This window comes from Euprymna scolopes, chromosome 28 (assembly GCF_053919585.1).
Source record: "Euprymna scolopes isolate OS-2025 chromosome 28, ASM5391958v1, whole genome shotgun sequence".
NCBI lineage: Eukaryota > Metazoa > Mollusca > Cephalopoda > Sepiida > Sepiolidae > Euprymna > Euprymna scolopes.
The window spans coordinates 57,164,948-57,190,396 of NC_136509.1; the positions used below are offsets into that span (position 1 = coordinate 57,164,948).

At 37.2% G+C, this 25,449-nt stretch overlaps 1 protein-coding gene across 5 annotated transcripts in view; it reads right to left on the bottom strand.

Annotated features, from left to right (window-relative positions):
• The window catches only part of LOC145249653 (inter-alpha-trypsin inhibitor heavy chain H1-like), a 362,855-nt gene that overhangs the window by 123,553 nt on the left and 213,853 nt on the right, over positions 1-25,449 (bottom strand). For all 5 annotated transcript variants that reach the window (XM_080111426.1, XM_080111425.1, XM_080111424.1 and 2 more), the window contains one exon: positions 8,006-8,059. In XM_080111426.1, coding sequence (XP_079967552.1) covers positions 8,006-8,059 — 54 coding nt within the window. The remainder of the gene's footprint in view (positions 1-8,005; positions 8,060-25,449) is intronic.

Genomic DNA, 25,449 nt, shown 5'->3' on the forward strand with positions numbered 1-25,449 from the left:
GGAGTTGAGGAACTTATTAGATGTGAGAAATCAATTAATGCAAAGGAATACATTCAAATATTAGAAACAGGACTGCTACCAAGAATCCAGAAGCTGGGAATATCCCACAACATTATTTTTTGTAGCAAAATGTAGTAAGCAAAAATCAGGAACAAAGATAGGAAATACTCAGTGTCACTCTGCACCCCCGACCTCTAGAAGAAAGAGATTTCTTGGCTGTAATGACCGTAGAGAAAGAAGAAGAAGGGGATTGAAAAAAGGAAGAAGAAAACTTGTTTCTCGCAGATTCGTGGTTCATCACAAAGAACAATCCAACCGCCAGAACCACCTACACACAATCTGCAGGACACTGCTTCACTACTTCCCAGTGTCCTGCCTTTATAGTGGCCGGGAATTATATATGAGCATAATCGTGCGAGAGCACATGCGATTCTGCGAGAATCGCATGCGGTAAACGCCAATACAAACCCATTTCGGTTATTGCCAATTCCTCGACATTTTTCAACATGATAATGCCCCTACACACACTAATAAAGTCACAAAAATGGTTTCCTGATAATTCAATTGATTTGATGTTTTGAGAAGGTCAAAGCCCCGAATTAAACTAAATCGAGAATATTTGGTCCATAATATCTCGTGCATTAGCTGGAAGAACTTATCAAACAATGACAAACTGTGGGAAGCTGTGCAAAGCGAATGGAATAGCATCCCCTCTTCACGGTGTTTCACTTTGGTTGAGAGCATGCCTAAATGGATTGATTTATTAAAGAAATCAAAAGGAATGCGATTCCATACTAAGCATTTATTAAAGTAAATACCTTGTTCTGTGTTATTAGTCTTGTTTAAGTTTCCTTGTTCAATTATTCTTTGTTCAATATAGCTTTTAGTGCAATAAAATGTATAAAATTTGTTAGGCCCACTTGTTTTTGCCCACGAGCGTATATTAATTGGATTCCTTTTGAACAAAAAATCTCTATCGGAGATTTCCATTTCCAGCAAATTATTGTTTACGTTTATAGTAAGACGGTTTGTTAGGTGAAGCCGCCATCACTGATCGAAGTGAGTGCTAAAAACGAATTATTGTTGAAAGCAAAAATTGTCTTATAGTTAACTGATAGTTAGGTTTTTGCGCATGAGTGAAAACAAAGAGTAAAAAAATGTAGGAAAAAGAATATCAATATAAATTAAACAGTACATGTATGTGTGTAAATATCTAACAGGTAAACTTTTAAATTACTCGTCACATAACACTGAAATTCTCAGAAAATAATATTCATGCACCAAGGGTGGTTTATAGCAAGTAATAGAGTTGCTTGCATACATGCATAACGCATACAGACATCGACAAATTTACGTGTAAAATGTACATTAACCACTAGCCGACATTTTTACGTTTAAGCACACATAAAACAATATTAGACTGGAACGCTAGATATTTTGACTTCTAGCTGATGACAACTCATTTTTTTTTAATGTCTTTGTATTAAAAAAAAAAGAAAAAATGAAATAATACGTAAATTTTACTCGCGGTTTGGAATTTGTAAATGCGAAAACAAACCTGTATATCTTCTTTTTAAGATCTCATATTTACTTTTATTTTTAAGACGGGGGGGGGGATAACATACGGAATATGGACCGTGCTGAAATAATAACATTATTATTTGGAAAGACATTCTTAATATGGGGAGGGGAAGGTATTTTTTAAACTATTCTGTACTTTCACCTAACAATTTATTAAACTGACATACGGAATGCGGACCGTGCTGATCTAATAACGTTATTATTTAGAAAGCCATTTTTAATATGGGGAGGGTAGGGTATGTTTTTTACTATTCTTTGTTTTCTTCTAACAATTTAAAATAATTGTCTCAGTCATGAATAACTTCTCCACCAACTGAGAAAAAAGTGAAGTGCAGCATCACAACAGATACTACACTTTGAGATATTAAATCTTTTATTCATGTTAAAAAAATACAGAAAAAAAATCAACGATGAACAAAAAACTTAGGCACATGGCCAACTCAAAAGGGGGGATTTTGGGGGTCGTTGGTCATCCTTGTCACTCCAGAACTAAACAAAGTCAAAAGTTTCTCCCAGCTAGTATCTTCTTTCACCATAATACCGCATTCACCCTTTCATATTGGGGGACGTCCTAGTAACTCCCAATTTTTAAAACATTTTTTATTGACGTGTAAAAACAAAAAAGATAACAATAAAATGGTAACAATAATTCATTTGTGTCGAGGGAGGGGGAAGAAAAAACAAAAGGTGATTAGTAGGACCCTCCCAACCCCGTCTAGTTGATAGTCTGCCCGTTCCACTAGGTTTGTAAAAGGAACCTCGCTTCTGCGGGTCAGTCTCTAGGTGGGGATGCCCTCTAGATGGGGGTGAATGGAGAAAAGAAAATTTTGTGGGTAAGGGATGGAGGTTAGTTTGTATTTCTTTTTCTCCAAGATGGGTAAAATTTAGAGGAAGGGGTGAAAACAAAAATTGCAGGTAAGAGGGGATGGGGATCTTGGAGGCTTCCTAATCGGGGAGGGATGGAACACACACTCAGCTAGCTGAGAGACTACTTGTTTAATTTAACTTTACAGAACTGCGCGTTCCACACCTAGGCGGGGAACACGTATTCAAATCTGGCTCCTCTTCGTACACACAGACTTGCCACATGTATCCATCTTCTGTCAAATGCCGCGCGATGCAGCCTTCTTCTATCACATCTGATCTTCACCCGTAGTTGGTGTTTAAAGAACGCGATCAGATCTTGATCAGAAAAAGACAACACCCCCCGGCAACCTTGCAGACGCGACGTCCAAATCACAATTCTCGCCACGGCCAGAATCGTAACGTAGACCATTTGTCTTTCCCGGTCCCACGGCGGCCTCACGTTGTCCACAACATTGGATACAGTAATTGGGCGAGGATGCTCAGGATCGATGCGAGCCGTCACCCCAGACATACGACCAGTACTGGCGGAGTTCGCGGCAATCGAAGAAAGCGTGATCCGTAATCTTAACCAAAAGACCAAGTAACCAAGTAGTTTTCTGCCTCCTTAAAAACAAATGGGGTGGGAGAATGAGGTCGCTGGACTGCTGAGAAAATGCCAGGCAGATTCCTCCCATGTATTATCTCTATTTTTGCTTAGTATTAAATATTAACATTAAATATCCGTTTCTCAATCCAATTTCATACAGAATACGGACTGTGCTGAAATTGTAACGCTATTATTTAGAAAGCCATTCTTAATATGGGAAGCATATGTTTTTAACTATTCTGTACTTTCACCTGAATTTAATAAATAAAAAACTGACTTATGTAATACGTACCCTGCTGAAATAATACCGCAATTAGCCATTCTTAATATGGGGAGCGTATGTTTTTAACAAATCTGTACTTCCTCCTAAGAATTTAATAAATGAAAAAATGACATACGGGATACAGACCGTGCTGAAATAATAACGTATTCTTTAGAAAGCCAATCTTAATATGGAGAAAGGAAGGTATTTTGAAAACTATTCTGTATTTTCACCTAACAATATTATAAGTGAAAATTTTACATACGGAATACGGACTGTGTTGAAGTATTAACGTTATTATTTAGAACGCCATTCTTAATATGAGCAGAGGAAAGTATTTTTAAAACTATTATGAAAAAAGAAACTGCCATATGGAATACGAACCGTGCTGAAATAATAACGTCATCTAATATTTTAAATCAGATTGATGGAAATATAGCCCGGCGTCGCCACTTGAAATGTTTTTTTTTATGGAAATCGCTCCAGACAAGGCATGAAGCCACTTCAAAGACTTTTTATTAAAATCGCTCTAGACAAAGCATGAAGCCACTTTAAATGTTTTATGGGAATCTCTCCAGACAAAGCATAAAGCCACTGGAATTTTTTTCTTGGAAATCGCTCCAGATAAGCCACTAGAAATTGTTTATGAAAATTGCTCAAGACAAGGCACGAAGCCACTATAAAATTTGTTCATGGTAATCGCTCCACACAAGGCATGAAGCCACTAAAATTTTTGAATGGAAATTGCTCAGGACATAGCATGAAACCACTAGAAATTTTATATGGAAATCGCTCCAGACAAGGCATGAAGTCACTTGAAATGTTTTATAGAAATAGCACCAGACAATGCATGAAGCCACTTGAAATGTTTTATAGAAATCGCTCCAAACAAGGCATGAAGCCACGTCTAATGTTTTATGGAAATCACTGTAGACAAGGCATGAAGCCACCTGGATTTTTTTTTATATCGCTCTAGACAAGGCATGAAACCACTTGAAATGTTTTATGGGAATCACTCCAAACACAGCATAAAGCCACTAGATATTTTTAGGAGAAATCGCTCTACACAAGGCATGAATCCGCTTAAAATGTTATATAGGAATCGCTCTAGACAAAGTATAAAGCCACTTGAAATTTTTTTTTTTACAATCGCTCCAGACAATCCATAAAGCCACTTGAAATGTTTTATGGAAAATGCTCTAGACAAGGCATGAAGCCACTTACAAGTTTATATGTAAATCACTCCAGACAAGATAAGAGGCCACTTCAAATTTTTTTGTTGAAATCGCGCTTGAAAGGGTATAAAGCCACTTAATATGTTTTTTTAAAAATCGCTCAAGAAAAAGCATGAGGCCACTTGAAAGCTTTTCTTGAAATTACTCCAGAGAAGGCACGAAGCCACTTGAAATGTCTTATGGAAATCGCTTCAGACAAGACATCATTCCACTGAAAATGTTTTATAATAATCACTTCAGACAGGGCTTGAAGCCACTAGAATTTTTTTTATAAAAATTGCTCCAGACAAGGCATCAAGTCACTAGAAATATCTTATGTGAAAGTGAACTGGGTAAGTTTCTGTTGGAGGTCATCCATATTTTTCCAAAAAATTTTGTTGTCGGTAGATGGGAAAGAATATGAAACACAGTAATGTTGAATTTTATAATGAAGCAAGGGTTGTCTAATCACTGACAGTGTTAATGTATTTATGTATCAATTGAAAATCCTGCTGAGACATCTTCCAAAAATTACATAATTTTTCTTAAAATTATAGTGCCATTAGTGAGGAAAGAAACCCAATAATGTTGAAATTTATCATAAAACAAGGGTTGCCTAATAATTAACCAGTGTATTAATATGGAAATCTTAATGATCCATCTTCTAAAAACGATTTCAATTCCCTTAAAATTATGGTAGCCTTGATGGGAAAAGAAACTATTTCATATATGTTGTACAATACTTGTCATGTTAAATTGTTTCATATATGTATATAAATTATCCGTCCGAAGGTAGGTAAACATATTTTAAATATGTGTTGTAAATTACCCGTCCCCCAAAAAGTAAAATTATTTCATATACATTCTGTAAATTATCTGTCCTAGGGAATACATGTAATATACCCGTCTTCTTTTGCTCGAAATAGCAAATTATACATACACATTAAAAAATTCCTCTCTCCAAGGGTTGCGAACTCATAAACCAACACAATGTATTTATGTATTAATTTGGAAATCTTAATGATCCATTTTCTAAAAATGATTTCAATTCCCTTAAAATTATGGTTGCCTTGGTGGGAAGAGAAATTATTTCATATATGTTGTAAAATACTTGTCGAGAGTACGTTAAAGTGTTTCATATGTGTCGTCTGAGGGTAGGTAAAATCATTTTAAATATGTGTGGCACATTACCCGTCCTCACGAAGGTAAAATCATTTCATATACGTGCTGTAAATTACCTATCCTGCAGAAGGTACAATTATTTCATACATGTGTAATACCCGTTCTAGGGTAGGTAAAATATTCTTTTGCTCGAATGATACATTAAAAATTCCTCTATCCTAAGAATAACAAATATGTTCAAAATTAACTTCAATTTTGTCATTGTTAATACAGTCCCGTGCAACATCAGTTATCCCTGCAAGTAGATGATTAAAATACAATTATCGAACATCATTTTACCAGCATTAATAGAAATCAGTATTGGGGGAAGCTGTTTTGTTACTCGATTTCAGTTTTTCAGTCCTCGGTCAGTGATAGAGAAATCCTTCTTGGCTGAGGCGATTTATATTTTTGCCCTAATCCAGAGTGTCCCGTTTTAGGATCTGGATTTTTCACATATTAAAACCGACGCTGTGTCTAACGCTGTCTTTATAGGGGGAGCAAGTAACGCATCGCGTAATATGCCCGAACCCCGGCATAGAGATGGCGCCATTGATAAAAAAAATACTATATGATTTTTATAAACTTTAAATGGCACGTGTTGAAATTGTAATCGCATTATTAGATTACAAGTTACAGTTATTTTAGGTAAAGCGACTATTGCAGTTTAAAAGAAACAATGGAAAAATCTGGGTTTTGCGTGTAGATAAAGCATTGTTTTCTGATAGGAAATACTGTTCAAGCAGAGCACTCATTTGAACTCTGCTTTGCCGAAAACAACGGTTAAGAGATGGTATGCTAACTTTAAACGTAATTGTACATATACAAACAATGATGTACGCTAAAGTTGCTTGAATTTTACAGTTGTAACGAAAAATATAAAAATCCACAAAATCATTTTGACCGATTTTAAATTGAAATTGTGTGAAATAGCAAACGAGTTCAAGATCTCAAAAGTGTATTCACAATTTCGCATCAACATTCATCAGTGAGAAAGCTGTGTTCAAAGTGAGTGCCGCGTTTGCTCGCAGTCAGTCAAAAATGATTCAGAACTTTGTTCATAACATCTCCAACACAACTAAAATGAGTTTTTGTGACAATGGATGGATGTCAATTTAACAAAAGACAGAATGGAAATGAAACTAACGCAAATGGACCAAAAAACACAAACATCAACAAAGATTTGACCTCTATGTTTTGGAATAAGCAAGGTATTTTGTTCATCAATTATAATGACAAAATAATAATAATAATAATAATAATAATAATAATAATAATAATAATAATAATAATATAATTTGAATATAATGCAACATTATTAGTGCATTTCAAGAAATTGCAAGAAATTGCAAGAAATTGCAAGAGATTGCAAGAAACGTCGACAAATGAAGAAGAAAAAGTTCTCTTTCACCAACACAATGTAACGTCTTACAAGTCGATCGCAAAACTACATTAATTGCACTTCAAATTGCTTCTGCACGCACCCTATACTGACTCTTTGCGGACGTTAACAAGTGCTTCATGGCAGGACAATTTAGCTGCAACTAAGAAGCGATGTTGGAAACTGAGGCGTATTTTAAGGCCAAAGATAAATCATTCTAGAAAACAACAACGAATTGTTAGAAAATCATTGTAATCAGTATATCACCGTAGAAGGAGACTAAAGTTGAATTTTGCCTAAAAATTGCTTTATGCTGATTTGTGGAAATGGGAGGCAAAAAAATAGAATAAAATCCCCGTGGTATTTGAAAGAAATTGCTATATTTTTACCTCTAAAAACATGATAGTCTTGTTGAATAAATACTTTGATTTATTTAGGAAATAATTTAATGTGTACATTAGTAAAATACGACGATTTGACGTCACATATAGCGAGGATTGACTACGTCGCCTTTTGAACTTGTCTTCAACAACAATACAAGTTATAAATTAAATATAACCAGAATGAACAATGCTATAACGTTGAATTAGATATTGACTTTCCAGTTGAAACTAACGGCATTATGAAACTTCGACTGTTGAAGAATCTAAATTTCTGTGATTGAAATGTTTTTAAAACCGATAAAATTACAGCATTTTTATCAGGTCTGTTTTGCTTATATATATATATATATATATATATATATATATATATATATATATATATATATATATATATATATATATATATATATATATAATTTGAAACACAACCGCACTTCATAAATACAGCAACAGTTTGTGAAGCTTTCCTTTCTTACCAAGTAAGTAGAGGGGGAATTAATGAATCCGACGTTACAGATTAAAATTACATATATATTTTATGCATAGATAAATTGTTGATAAATGTTTTACCTGATCCTCTGACGTCATGAGTCCATATTTCATCGACGTGTGTTAAAAGATTGTCTACAAAAATAAACAGAAAACACTGAAAAATAGTTTCATCATGAGAGATAAAAACAATAAAAACAAAAAATTCAAATCTGCATTAAAATCTAAATTAAAATGATTAATAGCTTTATTCTAGTGATTATGTTGTAGTATTATATATCGATTTAATTAAATTGCAGAACTAAAAATAGCAGATGTGGCGGTTCATCAGCCAATGGAATGATAGTATGACTCACAATGATATTTCTCTACCTACTCAGATTTTGTATCTTTTTTTGTGTCTCTCTCTCTCTCTCTCTCTCTCTCTCTCTCTCTCTCTCTCGACACTAGCGCACAAATACATGTATTTGGTGACTTTAATGTCCACCACAAAAACTGGCTTGGATTCTCTACTTACACAGATGCAGCGGGCAGCACAACTTATAGCTTCACTATATCTCACTCCCTATCACAAATTGTTACGTTTCCAACCCGTTTCCGTGACCAGGAAGAACAACACGCATCACTTCTAGATCTGTTTTTGACCACAGTTCCCGATGACTGCATAACGAAGGCCCACAGCCCACTCGGGAACGCTGATCATGCAGTGATAATGGTTGAAATCGCCCTAAACTCTAGAGCCAAAACTGAAGAGCCAGTGCTCAAAACAACGAGATATTATAAAAAGGCTGACTGGGAAGCCATCAGGGAACTAATCAGAGATGCCCCATGGGGAAATATTTTTCTCTCCCTGCTGAACAGTGTGCAAACGAGACCACTGACTGGTTCAAAACTGCAATCGAAGCGCATGTTCCCATGCGGAAATTTTATAGTAAGCCCCATTCTCCCCAATGGTTTACGTCGACTTGCACAACTGCCATTGCTCAAAAGCAGCATGCATACCGTAGGTTTAACCGACATAAGTCCAGTTCAAACAGACTAAAGTATATAGAAGCTAGAAATAATGTTAAGAAAGAAATAGCGACAGCTAAGAGAGAATTTACGGAAACCACTAAAAAGCGCATCGAAGCCCAAAAACTAGGAACTCGAGACTTCTGGAAAATCTACAACAGTGTAGTAAATAATGGGCAATCAACAATCCCCCCACTAACCAACAATCACGAGGTTATCTCCTCAGCAACCGACAAAGCTAACATGCTTGCCAGTCGGTTTGCCTCAAACTCCACACTGGACCCTTCCAACCACCCCCTACCTGACTTTCCTATGCGGACAGACGCCACGCTAGACGATCTGAAAACCACCCCTGCTCAGGTGCATGCTATCATAAAAAACCTTGACACTTCAAAAGCATGTGGACCCGATCTTATCCCAGCTGTGCTATTAAAAAAGTGCTCAGCCGAAGTAGCTCCAGTTCTCTCCAAACTCTACAACAAATGCCTAATGAAGCTTGCTTTCCGGGCTGTTGGAAAACTGCTTCTGTTGTACCAGTATTCAAGAATTCTGGCGAAAGGACTGACCCATCAAATTATCGCCCCATTAGCCTCCTCCCACTTTTTGCCAAAATATTTGAGACCTTAATTAACTATGCCCTTGGTTTTAAACAATAGTTTTTCTTAAAACCATTGATTTTTTCCCCTTCAAGCTCTTAAACATGAGCAAAAATTAAACAATGGTTTTTCTTAAAACCATGTTTAATTTGATTTTTTTCCTTCTAGCTCTTAAACATGAACGAATGAGTTCTTTGTTAATTTGAAGAATGGGGGAAATACAAAGGTATTTAAATTCATTTAGAATTTAGTGAGCCCCCACCCCCGGGCATTTTTCTAGTAATTTGCTTATGTCAGAAACGTTCTTATTTCATAGGTTTTTAGATGTGTCCACGAATTTCTATGAGAAGCTTCATCAGTCAGGTTTTTTTTTTGTTTGTTTTTTTTTTTTTTGCATGGAGGTCACCACTTATCAAGGCCCGGAAGCCACTCGGGGATAAGGTTTATTGCATGTACAGTAATCAATGGGATAGTATCGTAGTAATCGTTAGTATTGGAGATTTGATAAAGTGTCTTACTTAAGGGGGCGGTTTATCAGGAATTTGTTTATGTTGGACTTGAGGACATCCAAGTTGTAGTCAGGTGAGAAACAGGCAAACGGCAGAGAGTTCCACAGGCGTGCACTTCTAAGAAAGAAGCTTTGCTCATGGAATCTACGTTTTGATTTAGGCACAGATAAAGGAGTGAGGAACAGAGTTCCACAGGCAGACAGTTCTATGAAAGAAGACAGTTTGCATAATTACATTGACACATCGGTTCTCGTCAGATCAGTGAAGTTAAGCAATGTTGAGTTTGGTAATTACCAGATGGGTGACCAATTGGAAATAACAACACCTCCATGCAAGAACTGCAAACATCTAATGTCATCATCTCCCCTTACTAGGATATATATGCGATTGGGGATTGTTTGTGAATTTAATATTCCCTAGAAACTTTCTCCTTTGGAGGACGTTGATTCAACTTGCCTAGGGTTAATTCCACCTTGTTCTTTGTTTGTTCTTAACTAGAACCCTGTTGGTCAAAATTACGAGGATCGTTCTAAAAATAAGGTCTCATTTTTTAACACAAAAACTAAAACGTTGAAGATGGAAGTGGGACCATTAAAATGAGGTGCATTTTGTGCTCTAAAATTAACTTTTCTACATAGTTACCACCAATCTCAATGCACTTTTATAAACTTCTTTTGGTGCTTCTTTTAATCCTTCAGGTTCTTTATATCTTCAAATATATTTATGGTGTTTCGTTTTTCTAAAATTACTGGATTCAGCATCAAATAACCTGGAAAGGGTTGATATGCCGTTAAACAAAACAGCCAAACCAAACTATGTGCTCCACTAATTCTCTGATTGTTTGATGTAGACTTTTATGAGGAAATAGATTTTTTTTTTACAGTGGTGTCACCACTTATCGAGATCTGAAGGCCTCTCGGGGTTAAGGATTAATGGGTGTACGGTGGTCACTGGGGCAACAACGGAAATGGAAATTAGGTATAATTTGACTATTTAACAGCCGACTTACTAAAAACTTGTTTACATTGGACTTGAAGGCGATCTCATTGTAGTCAGCTGGAAAGCATACCAGCAGAACAGAGTTCCACAGGCAGACAATTTTTAGGAAAGAAGACTTGTTCATGAAATCTGCGCTTAGATTTAGGCACATATAAAAGGTAGGAGAAATTGTCGATCGTAGTTGTAGCTAGGTGAATGTTTTTTTTGTGAAAGTATGGTAATTAGGGACCATAGATTGAAGCTCAGACGAGCACTTGCCATGAAAATAATGATAGCAACATTTCTTTTGTGAGAAAGGGGTTGTAGGGATTCAATCAATTTTTATTGAACTAAATGACTACGAGTAATAGATAGCATTAAAAGTCTTCATTTCCAATTTGTGATTTTGTCAATATTAGCATCCAAGATGGCTGCCAAAGCATACAAAATTTTTAGTAATCACTGTGTTGTCCCATAAAACTTTTAAATAACCACTGACAGTTTTCTATGATAATCTCTCCAACAATCTCAGAACACGGATTCTATCATTGATAAAATTATCTTTTAAGCGTTTCTTTCATCCAATTTTATAGTTAATATTTATATTTTTATTTTTTTCAATCAAATTGCTACTTCATCATCTTTAGATTATAATATCTCCATTTTTTTTTATATTAATTTCCAGATTTGTTTCAATTTTATTTCCTTTGGCTTCGTATCTGTTTCTGTTTTTTTTTTGTTGTTTTTTTTTAAGATAGGGCGTTTAATTTCTTCCTTTCTTTTATTAATACTAGCTTCATATTTCAAAATCGATTTAAAATTTGATATTTTCTTTTGCAAAATTAATCATTTTTTGGCACTTTTTAAAATGGAAATACAAATTCTTGCTGGATTGAAAACGCTGACAGAATTAAACGCTCCACGTTCTGAAAATGCGTCTCTTATTTCGTTGATTGCTTTTAATATTTTTTTCTTCATTATTTTATTATTTAATCTTTCATTAATTTCACATGAAAAAGTCTACCTGATGTCACCATGAGTTATCTGCCCGTCGTTTCAAATTATTCTGTGTGTTCATAAAATTGCATATCTAATGTATGATGATCAAGTTAGAAGTTGTTAATTGCAGCCTTTACTTGAGTATGGTGTATATATATATATATATATATATATATATATATATATATATATATATATATATATATATATACTTTTTTACCAAAGGGTCACCGCATAATAAGGTCCCGAGGCCACTCGAGAATAAGGGTTGATGTGTGTATGGTAGTCATTGAGACAGTAGCATAGTAATCATTTGTGGTGGAAATTTGGTATCATTAGATTATTTATGAGGATGTACATTAGATGGTGATGACAGAAAGCTTACAGCACTTTTGATGCACTTGTGGCGTGAGAGAAAGGATATAGTCTTTAGAAGGGTGCAGTTTCTTGTGTGTGTGTGTGTGTGTGTGTGTGTGTGTGTGTGTGTGTGTGTGTGTGTGTGTGTGTGTGTGTGTGTGTGGAGAGAGAGAGTTTAGTCTTATTACTGGTTAATAAGTTGGTATACATTCGTTTCAATAGTGGCCAATACTAAAGAAGTTATTAAAGATGGTGAATAAACATATTATAATAAAGCCAAATTTTTGTCTGTCCGTTCACATACGTCATATATGACGTCAGAGCAACTAATATATATATGCTAGCAGTTCAGCCCGACTTTGCTCGGGTCCTATGTACTGTTCATAACTTTGTGCATATGTATATATATATCTTAAAAAGTTTGATATATGTCCAGGTAAGTTACATCTAAAATTTCAAGTGTTTAGACCCAAAATTGGTGGAGGAGTTTGGTAAAGTCTGCAATGGTCAACTCTTTCTACTTTGACCTCTTGGCAGCTAAAATTTCGCCCAAAAACTGATTTAAAAATTTGCTGCATGTCTGAATACCCTTCATGTAAAATTTCAAATTTTTAGACCTCAAATTGGCTGAATAGTTTGTTAGAGACCGCAAGGGTCAAATCTTTTGAACTTTGACCCCTTGGCAGCCAAATTATTCGGCCAAAAACCGATTCAAAAGCTTGCCCAATGTCTGAATACACTTTATGTAAGATTTCAAATGTTTAGACCAAAAATTAGCTGAGTAATTTGGTAGAGATTGCAGAGGTAAATTTAAAAAAAAAACTTTAACCCCAATTTTGACCCCATAACATTTGTTTTGGGCTCAAATCAAATTTAACCGTTTGATCCATGTCTCCAAACAGGCAGGAATACTGCTTTATTATAATAAATTTATTTTGTTTTTTTCTTAGATCGATTCATTTCAGAGTCACTAATGTCGAATTGTGTAATGGCTCTGAGGAGGTCGCATACACCGAAACCTCGACTTGCTAATGTAAGCCCCCACCCCGTCCTCTCCAAAACCCATAACAATACAGAAAGATTAAAAGATAAAACATAGGGAAAGCAAATATCAAACAGCGTGAAAGATAAGTAAATAATTAGAGATGAGGAAGAAAAGGGCAAATATGGTCGATGAATGACAGAGGGCACATGTTTTAGAGGTTAACGCGTCCTGTAAGGAGATTGAAGAAGAGGAAAACAAAACGATTTTTTTGTGGCCTCGATATTTGGAGGGGGGAGAGGGGCGATAATTTGAATACTTGAATAATTTTAAGAAACTACTAAAGCAGTATTCACTTTAGCCGGGTTGGACCGGCTTCCTCCAAAAGAGGAAGTTTCATAGGTGTATGAAATTCACAAGCGATAGTCAGTTGCATGTAAGGGAGATGACGATGTTAATCTTTTGCAGCTTTTGCAGGTGTTGACATACAGCGCCTAGTATTCCCAAATGGTTACTGACCAAGCCAAACTTGCTTAACTTCAGTGATCTAACGAGAACCGGTTTGTCAACGTGATTATGCAGTATATTTACTTGTCTCCTCACAAAGGCAGTTAAACACTGGGTCAGTTTTTACACAGACAGAAACACACGCGCGCGCGCATCTTTCCTTTTATTTATTATATAGATTATATAAATCAATATTTAACTAAAACAGCATAAAACTACTGTTAATGTCTAAATCTTTATAAATGAGAAGGTAATGCCTGGGAGAACGGTATTATGATGAGCCAAAAAATATTTATAAATTATTGAAGCACCATAATACTTAATTTTGGTCCCTACTTACTTGCCTCCCCACGAGGGCGGAGTTAAAGACACAGCCGATTTTTAATACAGAGAAATAGAAATGTAGCTCTCCAAATGAAGACACTCTGGGTTGGGCAAACTCCAGATCTAAAATGTAAAACTTACATCCAATCTGTTGCTAAGGTCGCTGGAAAAATGGCCGGATTTTTCTAAACGCTCTTGGAAGTACTTGAGTATTGCTGCCAGATCTGGGGAAGTGCAGCAAATGTACCTATTTACTATGCCTCCCCACGGGACAGAGTTAGACACCAGGGTCGTTAAAGTGCAGCAAATGTAACATAGCACAGATATGCGTATGTAAATGTATGCAAAATGACGTCACCGGTAAAGAGAAAAAAAAATATAGAAAAGAGAAAGAGAGCAATCATGTGAGAGACGTGGAGCAAGAAACAAGATAACGTGGGAGGCGTGGAGAACATTCTAGATCACGTGGGTGACGTCATAGCTGTAACACTCAGGAAATAAATGTTATTACAAAAAAAAAAAATCGCGTTGGAGTTGTTTCCTCTTCTTGGTCTCCTTTGCAACTGAAACTGCATACAATGTGGGTTGGTTCCAAAATAATGTTACACTAAGAGCACTAATCATTGTCTAGATAGAGTTCAAAATGACTTCGAAATCTAGTGGGGAGTGATCTCTTCCATTCCTTACATCCCCTTTACAGAAGAGATGTCGTTACTTTCATGGAAGGTGCTTGGCTAAGCTCCAATCGCTGGTTTTCCCTGGTAAAATATTCACACCAAGAACTTGCTTTGCTAACACAGATATTTTGGGACCCTGGTATTTTTTTCTTTTCTTTCTTTTTTTTTTTTTTTTTGAAGTGTGGGGTGGGGAGAGAGAGGAATAATTTCTCTACACAATTTGAATATGTTAATAACTTGAACAAGCTCTGTTTCTATTTAGTTGCCTCCCCACAAAAGCAGAGTTAGACACAAGGTCGGTTTTTAATGTTAGGAAATTCCAGCTCCCCAAAAAGGGGCACTCTTGATTGGAACAAAAATAAAAATAGCCTCAGACTTCTCCTCCTGAATCGATCAAGTGTAGTATCAAAACAGATACTACACTTTGCTCTTAGCCAAGGGGTCATAGAAAGTTTTAATGAGCACTGTTATTAAGAAGGCAGATATGATTAAAACAAGAAGTAAAGAAGAGGCATCACTATTCACTGAGCAACAACTTGCAATAGGGCAATAAAAAAAAAGACATTTGAACTGTGTACAAGACATCTGCCAGAGACATTTTAGTATGGTCTGGAGTTAAAGAATTGCTCGACAGAAACACAATTCAACAATGAAACAAAATGAATATGAGTTTGTTATGTATAATTTTAAAAACTGTTTGGCCGTGACTTATTAAGGCCAAGAGCCACTTGAGGATAATGGTTAATGGTATTGTCTGCCTAAATTGGTCAATAGAATGAGCCAAATTTTTTTATTACTTATGGGACGGTTAACGCCAAGTACTTGATATTGAATTTGAGAATGATGTTTCCACGGTGTTTTTTTACTTGAGAGTCACCATTTATCAAGGCCCGAAGGACACTCGAGGATAAGGGTTAATGAATGTAAGGTGGTAGTGTCATATCCGTTACTGGTGTAAATTGGGTAAGATTTGATTATTTATGGGGATGGCTCAACAAGAACTTGTTTATATTGGACTTGAAGGCTACCATGTTGTATTCAACTGAGAAGCAGGCCAGCGGAACAGTTTTGGGAAAGAAGCTGCGCATTGTTTTTCTAGGCCTTCCCCTGTAAACTAACTCTGCTACGTAAACATCATATTTCGTTTAACATCAGTTTTTAATGCTGGTAAGTGTTGGGTGGCTTTTAAAAATTGCTTTCCTTCGTCTTTCTCTGTTAACTGACCCTGCTACCTCAACTGTCCTACATTTTTTTTTTTTTTTTTTTTACACAGTGGTCACCACTTACCAAGGCCCGGAAGCCACTCAGGGATAAGGGTTATTGCAAGTACATTACGTTAGTGTGGAGATTTGATGAAGTGTTTACTTAAGGGGGCGGTTCATTAGGAATTTGTTAACATTGGACGTGAACACATCCAAGTTGTAGTCAGGTGGGAAGCAGGCAGACGGAACAGTTCCACAGGCGTGCAGTTCTAAGAAAGAATCTTTGTTCATGGAATCCACGTTTTGATTTAGGTCTTTTGACCTACTAATCCAAGCGCTCTCATCCATTCCTTTGATGTGACCAAACCAACAAAGTTTCCTACTCTACACCCATCTCCTTATACTGTCCAGATTCAATCTTCCTCTGAGGTTATACATCTATCGCACAATTTTCATATTTCTCTCCTTGCAACGCATATCCTCAACCCTCACTGGAAAAATTCTAAACAACTCATATACGGCAGAATCAGATTAATAAACCACTTCTCATTAGATTACCAAAGTTAAACAATGTTGAGTCTGGTCAGTACCAGATGGGTGACCATTTGGGAATACCAGGCGCTGTATGTAGAGGGACAGCAATACCTCCATGCAAGAACTGCCAAAATCTTTTTTTTTCTTTTTTTTTTTTACATGGAAGTCACCACTTATCAAGGCCCGGAAGCCACTTAGGGATAAGGGTTATTGCGTGTACAGTAATCAATGGGATAGTATCGTAGTAATTGTTAGTATTGGAGATCTGATTAAGTGTCTTACTTAAGGGGACGATTCATCAGGAATTTGTTTATCTTGAATTTGAAGACATCCAAGTTGTCGTAGTCAGGTGAGAAACAGGCAGACAGAAGAGAGTTCCACTGGCGTGCACTTCTAAGAATCTAATGTCGTCATCTCCCCTGACCAGGAAATACATGCAACTGAGGACCGAAGAGTAATGTTTACTGGGAGTAATGCCTTTGTCTTCTTTGTAAAATTTACATCTAAGAATATTGTTTTCTGGAATTAATTTTTTTTTTTTTTAATGTTGAAATATATGAAATCTCCCTCTGCAAGTTATGTTTTCTAAGAGCAACAATTTCTCTTACTCTATGTCTGTGCTTAAAATTAAATGAAAGAGCTTTCTTCCCCCCCCCCAGAACTGCTCGTCTGTGGAGCACAATTCTTTGAGGCTACTTCCCGGCTGACTATAAGAGTTGTTATAATTAATTAATTCCTATCCAATTTCCATTATCATCGATCATCACGGTGTTGTCTCAACTGCCATCTTTTAACCATTATCCTTCAATGGCGTTCAGGCCAGTTACTCTATAATAATAAAAAAAATTGTATTCTGAAAGCACCATATTCTAAGGGCAGTGTTTTCTAGGAGCAATGTATTCTTAGAATATAAATAATTATACATTATATTTGACAACTTCATTCGGCATTAAATAACCAATAAATGGTTGATATGTCGTAAACCAAATAAAACCCCAGATTCTTTTAAAGAATGTTTCTATACGGAAGCAGCTGCCTTTTCCAGTCAACATAATTCATGCTAAATCGGTTAAAACTAAAATAATTGATTATAAATGAAGGCTAAACGACTTATCATTTTATATACAGCAATATGGATTTAGACAAGCCCGTTCCACAGCAGACATCCTAACTGTGATCTCTGAACGTATATACCATTCACTGGACAAAGCGGGGGAGGGCAGAGCAGTAGCTCTAGATATATCTAAGGCTTTTGACAGGGTATGCCATGAGGGTCTCCTCAGGAAAATTAGATATTATTATACGGTATCACTGGTAGAATACTTAACATAATTAAATCGTTCTTAGATAAGAGAAAAATCCAGGTTGTCCTCGACGGTCGTGCATCTAAACAATATGATATAAATGCGAGGGTGCCCCAGGGTTCTATCCTTGGACCTCTATTGTTCCTGATATTCATAAATGGCCTCCCCGACAAAATTGCCTCTGAGATGGGTATATATTCTGATGACACTACACTCTATGGCAGGCCCGACAGGAAGACGAATGAACACATTTCTAAAGAAATGGCAGAAACACTAGAGGAAGACTTCCAATCTGTGGTGGAATGGGGACAAATGTGGTTGGTCGCATTCAATGCTGCCAAGACTAAACTAGTTTCATTCAATAATTACAAGAAACCCTCTCTACCACATATAGCAATGGCCAACGACTCTTTATTTGAGAGTACATCTTTCAAACTCCTTGGCCTAACGTTCACAGGAAACATGAGTTGGAGCAATTACATTGAAGGCATTGCCAGGGCTGCTGCAAGAAAGGTGGGCTCTCTCTACTAAAGTATCCTGTACCTCTATAAGGCCACCATTCGCCCATGTATGGAGTATTGCTGTCACATCTGGGCTGGTGCATCTGCTACTTGTCTCTCGCTCCTTGACAAGGTTCAAAAGAGAGTCGCAAACCTGATAGGCCCTGAACTGGCATCTAAGCTTCAGCCTCTGTCCCATCGAAGAAATGTTGCATCCCTTTGCCTTTTCTACAAGTATTTTAGTGGTGAATGCTCTGACGAACTGCAATCACTTGTGCCCCCACAACGTGAGCACCCTCGACAAACCCGATAGGCTGCTAAATCCCACCCCCACACTGTAGAGATTCCTAGATGTAAAAGATCTTTTTACTCCAATAGTTTCTTTCCCAGAACCGCTAGACTCTGGAAGTCCATTCCAGGTCCCTGCTTCCCCAACAGTACTGACGTGCAAAAGTTAAAGTGTAACATGAACCGACATCTTGCTGCCCAAATCCCTACATAGTACCCCAGTAGTTGTTGCCTCTGATAGTAGCCCCCTACACCAAAGTGGCAATTTGCCTTGTTTGGGGTGAAAATGTAATAAAAAAAAAAAATTATATATATATATATATATATATATATATATATATATATATACTAGCAAAAGTACTCGTCGTTTACTGGGTTCAAAAACAGCCTACAGAAAATGAACTCTGATTTATGAAAGTATGATAGGTTATGGAAAGGAAGGGTTGTAAAGAGATAGCTTCGAATTTGGGAGTATCAAAACCAAAGCAAAATATGATGAAAGTAAAAATAAAATAGATAAACCCCATGATTTATTATACCATACCTGTTCACACTGAAACACTTATCACAATATTTTGTGGATCTATATTAAAAAACCTTGTTAAACTTTGTGACATATTTCCATTCTATGGAGGTCAGGTGCGAACGAACACCCCATAATTTTATTATATCATATTTTTTCAAACTGAAACTTAATTTTCAAAGTATACTTACGCAGATAGATGTGAAAAGTCTTTATTAATGTTTGTGCCTATTTCCATTCTATGGAGGCCAGGCGCGAACGCAGACCCCACACTTTTATTATACCATCCCTATTTAAGTTAAAACATACTTATCAAAGTATTATTTTGTACATCTATATAAAAAATACTTGTAAACTTTTTTTTTAATTTTTTAATTTTTTATTTCCATACTTTGTGGACCAGGCGCGAAGCAGACCCCACAATTTTAATGAACCACCATTCTGCCAGATCAAATATACCCATTCCTGTGTCTCGATACATCTTCTATCATTATATGTAATCAGTTTTTTAAAATAGTTAACCATATAGGTGCCTATTTGTGACCAGACACACACACACACACACACATACACTCACACACACACACACACATGTGTGTGTGTGTCTGTCTGTCTGTCTCTCTGTCTGTGTGCGCGTGTACATATATATATATATATATATATATATAAGCTCGTATGCGCAGATCGTGATGTTATAATCATTAGATCACTCTGGACCGATGTTACGACATTTAAAAATAGATATTTAATTTTAACGACATTTCTCCCGGTTAAGATTGGCCATGAGGTTTGTTCCTTGTTAATGAAGTCAGAGATGACTTCCTGGCCGAGTTCGAATCTCCCAACTGGCAATAATCGTGTTACCCTGCACTGATGATTCCCAAAAGGGCGAAACACTAGTGTCAGTAGGCATTTAAAAATTATTATAGTAATAATTATGTCAGCTCCTTTAAGAATCTAGTTATTATTGTGGAGCACTTTCAAGTTGAAATGAAAGTCAATCACTTAAGCTCGCCTGGGCAGATCATGATGTTATAATCATTAGATTATTACGGATGGTGTTGAGTGGTGCATTTTAGGTGGAATTGAGATAGGAAATGGGTTAAGATTCAAAGGAGGAAATATAAACACGTGTGGACGGATAGAGAGAAGAAAATTTATTATGGGGTAAAAAGGGATTGTGGGATTTTTACAATAAAGGGAGACAATCACAGGAACTGTTCCCCCCCCCCGCTTGCTTTAGAATGTTATTGCGTATATTATATAAGAGCATTGTATTTAAAGTCCAAAAAGAAATTCTTTGAATCTAACTTTGCTCGGGTTGGAGGTTTCGTCAAAATGTCCACTAGCATGTCATTTGTTGGACAATAATTTTTATGCCGCCATTGTAGGACAATAGATCATTTTTATGCCGCCATTGTTTAGGCGCGTCCCTGATGAAGTGGTATTTTATATCTATATGCTTGCACCTCTGTCGGTGCACAGGGTGCCTGGAAAGTGCTATTGCCCTCTGGTTATCTTCGAATATCTTAATCGGTCCATAATTTTTGCCTAGGTCCATTTCTGTGAGTATTTGTAGGAGATACATGCCTTCTTGAGTGGCCTTCGCTAATGCCACATACTCGGCTTCACATGTGGATAATGCTACGAGGGGCGTGCAATAAGTAATGCCCCTGACCCACTTCCAGTTGTCTGATCTAGCTTAAATTTTGCATGTGCAATGATTTATATCTCTACGAGTTATGTGGCAAATTACAGCTCTGAACTAATTGTGGTTTCTGTTTTACAAGTGTTTGAACTGAGTCAGGTGTGAAATGGAGCCTATTGAATGTCGAGCAGTGATTCGGTTTTTGTATTTGAAAGGACGCACACCACAGGAGACTTTTGATGAAATGAAATAAACTTATGGTGATAATGCTCCATCATATGACCTTGTAAAACGCTGGCAGCGTGAATTCAAACATGACCGGAAGTCTGTGGAAACAGCTCCCAGACCTGGTCGCCCCCTTCTGCCATTGATGAGGTATTTGTCCGTCAAGTTGAGTCTGCCATTTTGGAAGATCGGCGAATTACTATTCGCCAAATAGCCCAAGATGTCAAGATTAGTACAGGGTCTGTAGAAACTATCATTCATGACGATTTGCATACGCATAAGGTGTCTGCCAAATGGATTCCCAGGTTGCTCACACCATTCCAGAAGCGAGAATGCGTTGAGTGCTCAAGGATGAATTTGGAGATATGCTAGGTAGATGAGTCAAAGTTCTTCAAAAGACTGATTACACAGGATGAAACCTGGGCTCATCACTATGATCCAGAGACCAAAGCCCAATCAATGCAGTGGAAGCACTTGGACTCACCACCTCCAAACAAGGCAAGGATGCAGTCCTTCGCTGGCAAGGTCATGCTCACAGTCTTCTGGGACCAAGACGGAGTAGTGATGACAGGTTTCTTGGCAAAGTGTACCACAATTACAGGAGCCTATTATGCTTCACTTTTGAGGAAATTGAGGGAAGCTATCAAAATCCAGAGGCGGGCAAGATCAGCAAAGGTACCCTCCTCCTGCAAGACAATGCTCCGGTCTACAACTCGCATGTCACCAGATCGCATGGCACGGGCGAGTGGTTATGAAATCATCCCCCATCCTTCCTACTCTCCTGGCCTTGCACCCTCTGACTTTCACCTCTTCCCAGCCATTTTTCTGGGGTCGATCGTGTGGTTAGAGTTATTGTCGGTTTAATCCAACTTCTGCTCACATGGTGTTGTCCTGTCCAGGCATGTCGAACCTTTCCAGTATTTTTGTCGCATACTGTTCCTGGCTCATTAATATATATTTTTCGGTTATGCTGAAATCTATTCCTAGGAAATGCCGGAGTTTTCCGAGGTCTTTCATCTCAAATTCGGACATCAGCATCTGCTTGGTAGTGTTTAGTGAATCATTATTATCAACTGCAATAATTAAATTATCGACCCATGAGATCGTTTTTTACTGTTGTGTTGTATGTAGACGCAATAATCCACTTTATTCTGAGTGAAGCCATTTTTGGTGAGCGGATTATGTAGGGTTTGGTTCCAGTTTCTGCCCGATTGTTTTAGGTCGTATAGGAATTTGTTTAACATACAGACTGGTTTCTCGCCTGTTTTCCATTTGATTTCTAATCCTTCTGGTTGCTCCATGTAAATTTCATGGTCGATAGGGGCATGAAGATATGCTGTTTTTACGTCCATTTGATGTACGAAGAAATTGTATTGGATAGCCATTTTCATTATTATGCGGATTGATGTGATGTTGGCTGTCGGTGAGAAAGTCTCTGTAAAATCTACTCCTTTGGTTTGATTATAGCCCCTTGCGACAAATCTTGCTTTGTATTTTGGAGTTCCGTCAGGGGTTTTTTTTTAATGTTGTATACCCATCTGCCATTGATTGTTGTTTTACCTTTAGGTAAATATATTAGTACATACACGTCATTTTCTTTTAGGTAATTGATTTCCTCCTGCATTGCTTTGATCCAGTGGTGTGCCGCTGGGTAGGTTGTAGCTTCTTTATAGATGCGTGGTATACCATGTGCGGCTTTGTAGCAGTAATCGACGTTGATTAGTGTGTGACTACTCTCGTCTTGAACTGTTGTTATATAGTCCTCTAAGTAGCTGGGTACCTTGTGTTTCCGCTCAGGGTATCTCTATGTATGGATATCCTCTTCCATGGCGTTGGGTGGTTCATCAACACTAGATTGTTTTGGGTTTTCTGTTAAACGTCTCTCGGGAAAGTCCACATCGTCATCATTTGGTGGGGAGGTTTGAGTGTGTTGTTCACTAGTGCTGTTGATAAATTTTACTTGTCTGTGTTTATACACTTTTCCATTTTCTGGGTAGTAGATTAGGTATTCCGGGCTGTTTCTGTCATATCCGATAAATATTCCTTTCTGGCATTTTGGGTCAAGTTTTCCTCCTTTGTGTTAGAGTAGGCATAGCACACTTAGCCGAAAATATGCATGTTTGAGAAGTCGGGTTTTCTGCCGGTTATCTCATAATAAGGAGTCTGTTTTAAGCAGTTGTTGAAGCATCTTTTCGTATAAGATCAGATGTCATAGCGTAAGTCCATAAATTTTTGGGCAAGCCGCTTTCTACGATCATGCATCTTGCTATTTCAAACAATGTTCGCCAATTTCTTTCGGCCGTTCCGTTCTGTTGAGGTGAGTACGGCGCCGAAATTTTATATTTTATTTTATTTTTGCGGAGTAGCTTCTGGAAGTCATTTGATTTGAACTCCGAGCCATTGTCCGATCTTAATATTTTTATTTTGCCATAGGGGGAAATGTCCGCGATGAATCTCTCGGCGGCGAGTATAGTTTCGCCTTTATTCTTAATGAAATATACGAATACGGTGCCGAAAAATCATCGGTGAATGAGACAGCATAGCGGTTTCCGCTTAAATCTGCCGGGTCTATTGGGCCAGCTAAGTGTGGATGTACTAAGTGTCGTATACCGGTTGCCCGTTCATCAGTTGTTTATTTCTGATTTGGGGAAATTTCCCTTGAAGGCAGATGTCACAGGTTCTGTTGCTGGAGTTTTTATTTTTTATTTTCATTCCGTTGACTACAGCCGGAAGTTTTGCTACATCGTCGTAGTTACAGTGGTCGAGTATTCTGTGCCACATTTGGACGTCGTTGCATTGATGGCAGCTGTCTTCATCACTTTCATCCTCTACAGTCATTAGATAATATAATCTTTTGTGTACATATATTTTAAATTTGGTTCCATTTTTGTGCATTAGTTCGTCTTCATTTTCTTTGAAGATGACCGTTGCTCCATTTTTAGTGGTGGTTTTCATGGAGAAAATTTCTTGTGGATAGGTGGGTATCAGTAACGCTATTTTCAGGGTTACTGTGACGCTGTCGTGTGACGCTGTCTCCATTTTTGTCTAGTAAACGTATTTTAGGAGTCTCCTCTCTTTAATGCTATACCGCTGGTTTTCGTTCCGTCCGCTAATTCCATGTAATGGTTCTCTGGTTGAAATGTAGCGTCGATGTTTTGGAATTTCTTTTCATCTCTAATGATGTGGGAAGTTGCTCCCACATCGACTAGTAAGCCCATGGGTGATATCGCCTCTCGTCTGTAGTAGTCTTCCATTTTGAATGCGAATGTGTTTTCTTCGGTCTCCGCTACCTTTTTCATAGTATCCCTACATTTATAGCGGCAGGACTCTCTCTTATGAGTAGTGCTTTTACAGTAGTTACACCACTGTTTTCGGCTGTTGCTGTTGGGACACTCTTTGTATATATGTCCCTTCCCACCACATGTAACACACGAAGTGTCTCGCTCGTTGTTTTGCTCGTAACAGCTATCGTTTCTCATAGTGGTTCTTGAAAAAGAAGATGTCAGTTTCATAACGTCGTCACCGCTAGACTGATCTCTGTGTCTTAGCGTTTTTTTGAAGCTTTGAAGCTCGGTTTTAAATATAGAGAATGTCAGTTCTTTGTTGCTTTGGGTTAAAAAGATAGAAAACGGGCCAAACTGGCTCGGTAATTTCTTTAATATCATTGTGATGATTAAGGCATCATCTACTGTTTGTCCAGCGGAGGGCTGTTAAAACGGTTTCTGTTCTTATAATGTAGTCCGTAACGCTTTCGTCAGTTTGCTTTTTAAAGGATGTCAGTTAGGTTTATATAACTCTCGGTTTTCCTTTTCCTGCGCAGTGTTCGCATAATATTCCTAGGGCTTTTGTTTCATTATCGGCGGCTTCTCTTATTATCAGAGATAGGCTTTTATCATCCAGGAACTGTACAAGCTCCACATAGGCTTCTTCGTTTCTCTCATCATTGTGTCTGTCTCGAACGAGATTTTTCCTGGGCCCATCACCTGTTGAGTGGTGCATTTTAGGTGGAATTGAGATAGGAAATGGGTTAAGATTCAAAGGAGGAAATATAAACACGTGTGGACGGATAGAGAGAAGAAAATTTTATTATGGGGCAAAAGGGGAATGTGGAATTTTTGCAATAAAGCGGAGACAATTACAGGAAGGTTACATTTAAAAATAAATGTTTAAATTTCAACGATATTTCTCGCGGTTAAGATTAGCCGCGAGATTTGTTCCTTGCTAATGGATTCAGAGATGGGTTCAAATCTCCTGATAACTCTATTTTTCTAAAAATATTTTTAAAAAATCAATAAATATTTAACAAAAGTAATATGTTCTTATAATTATTAAAAAAAACGGATGTAAACCATTGTAAGAAG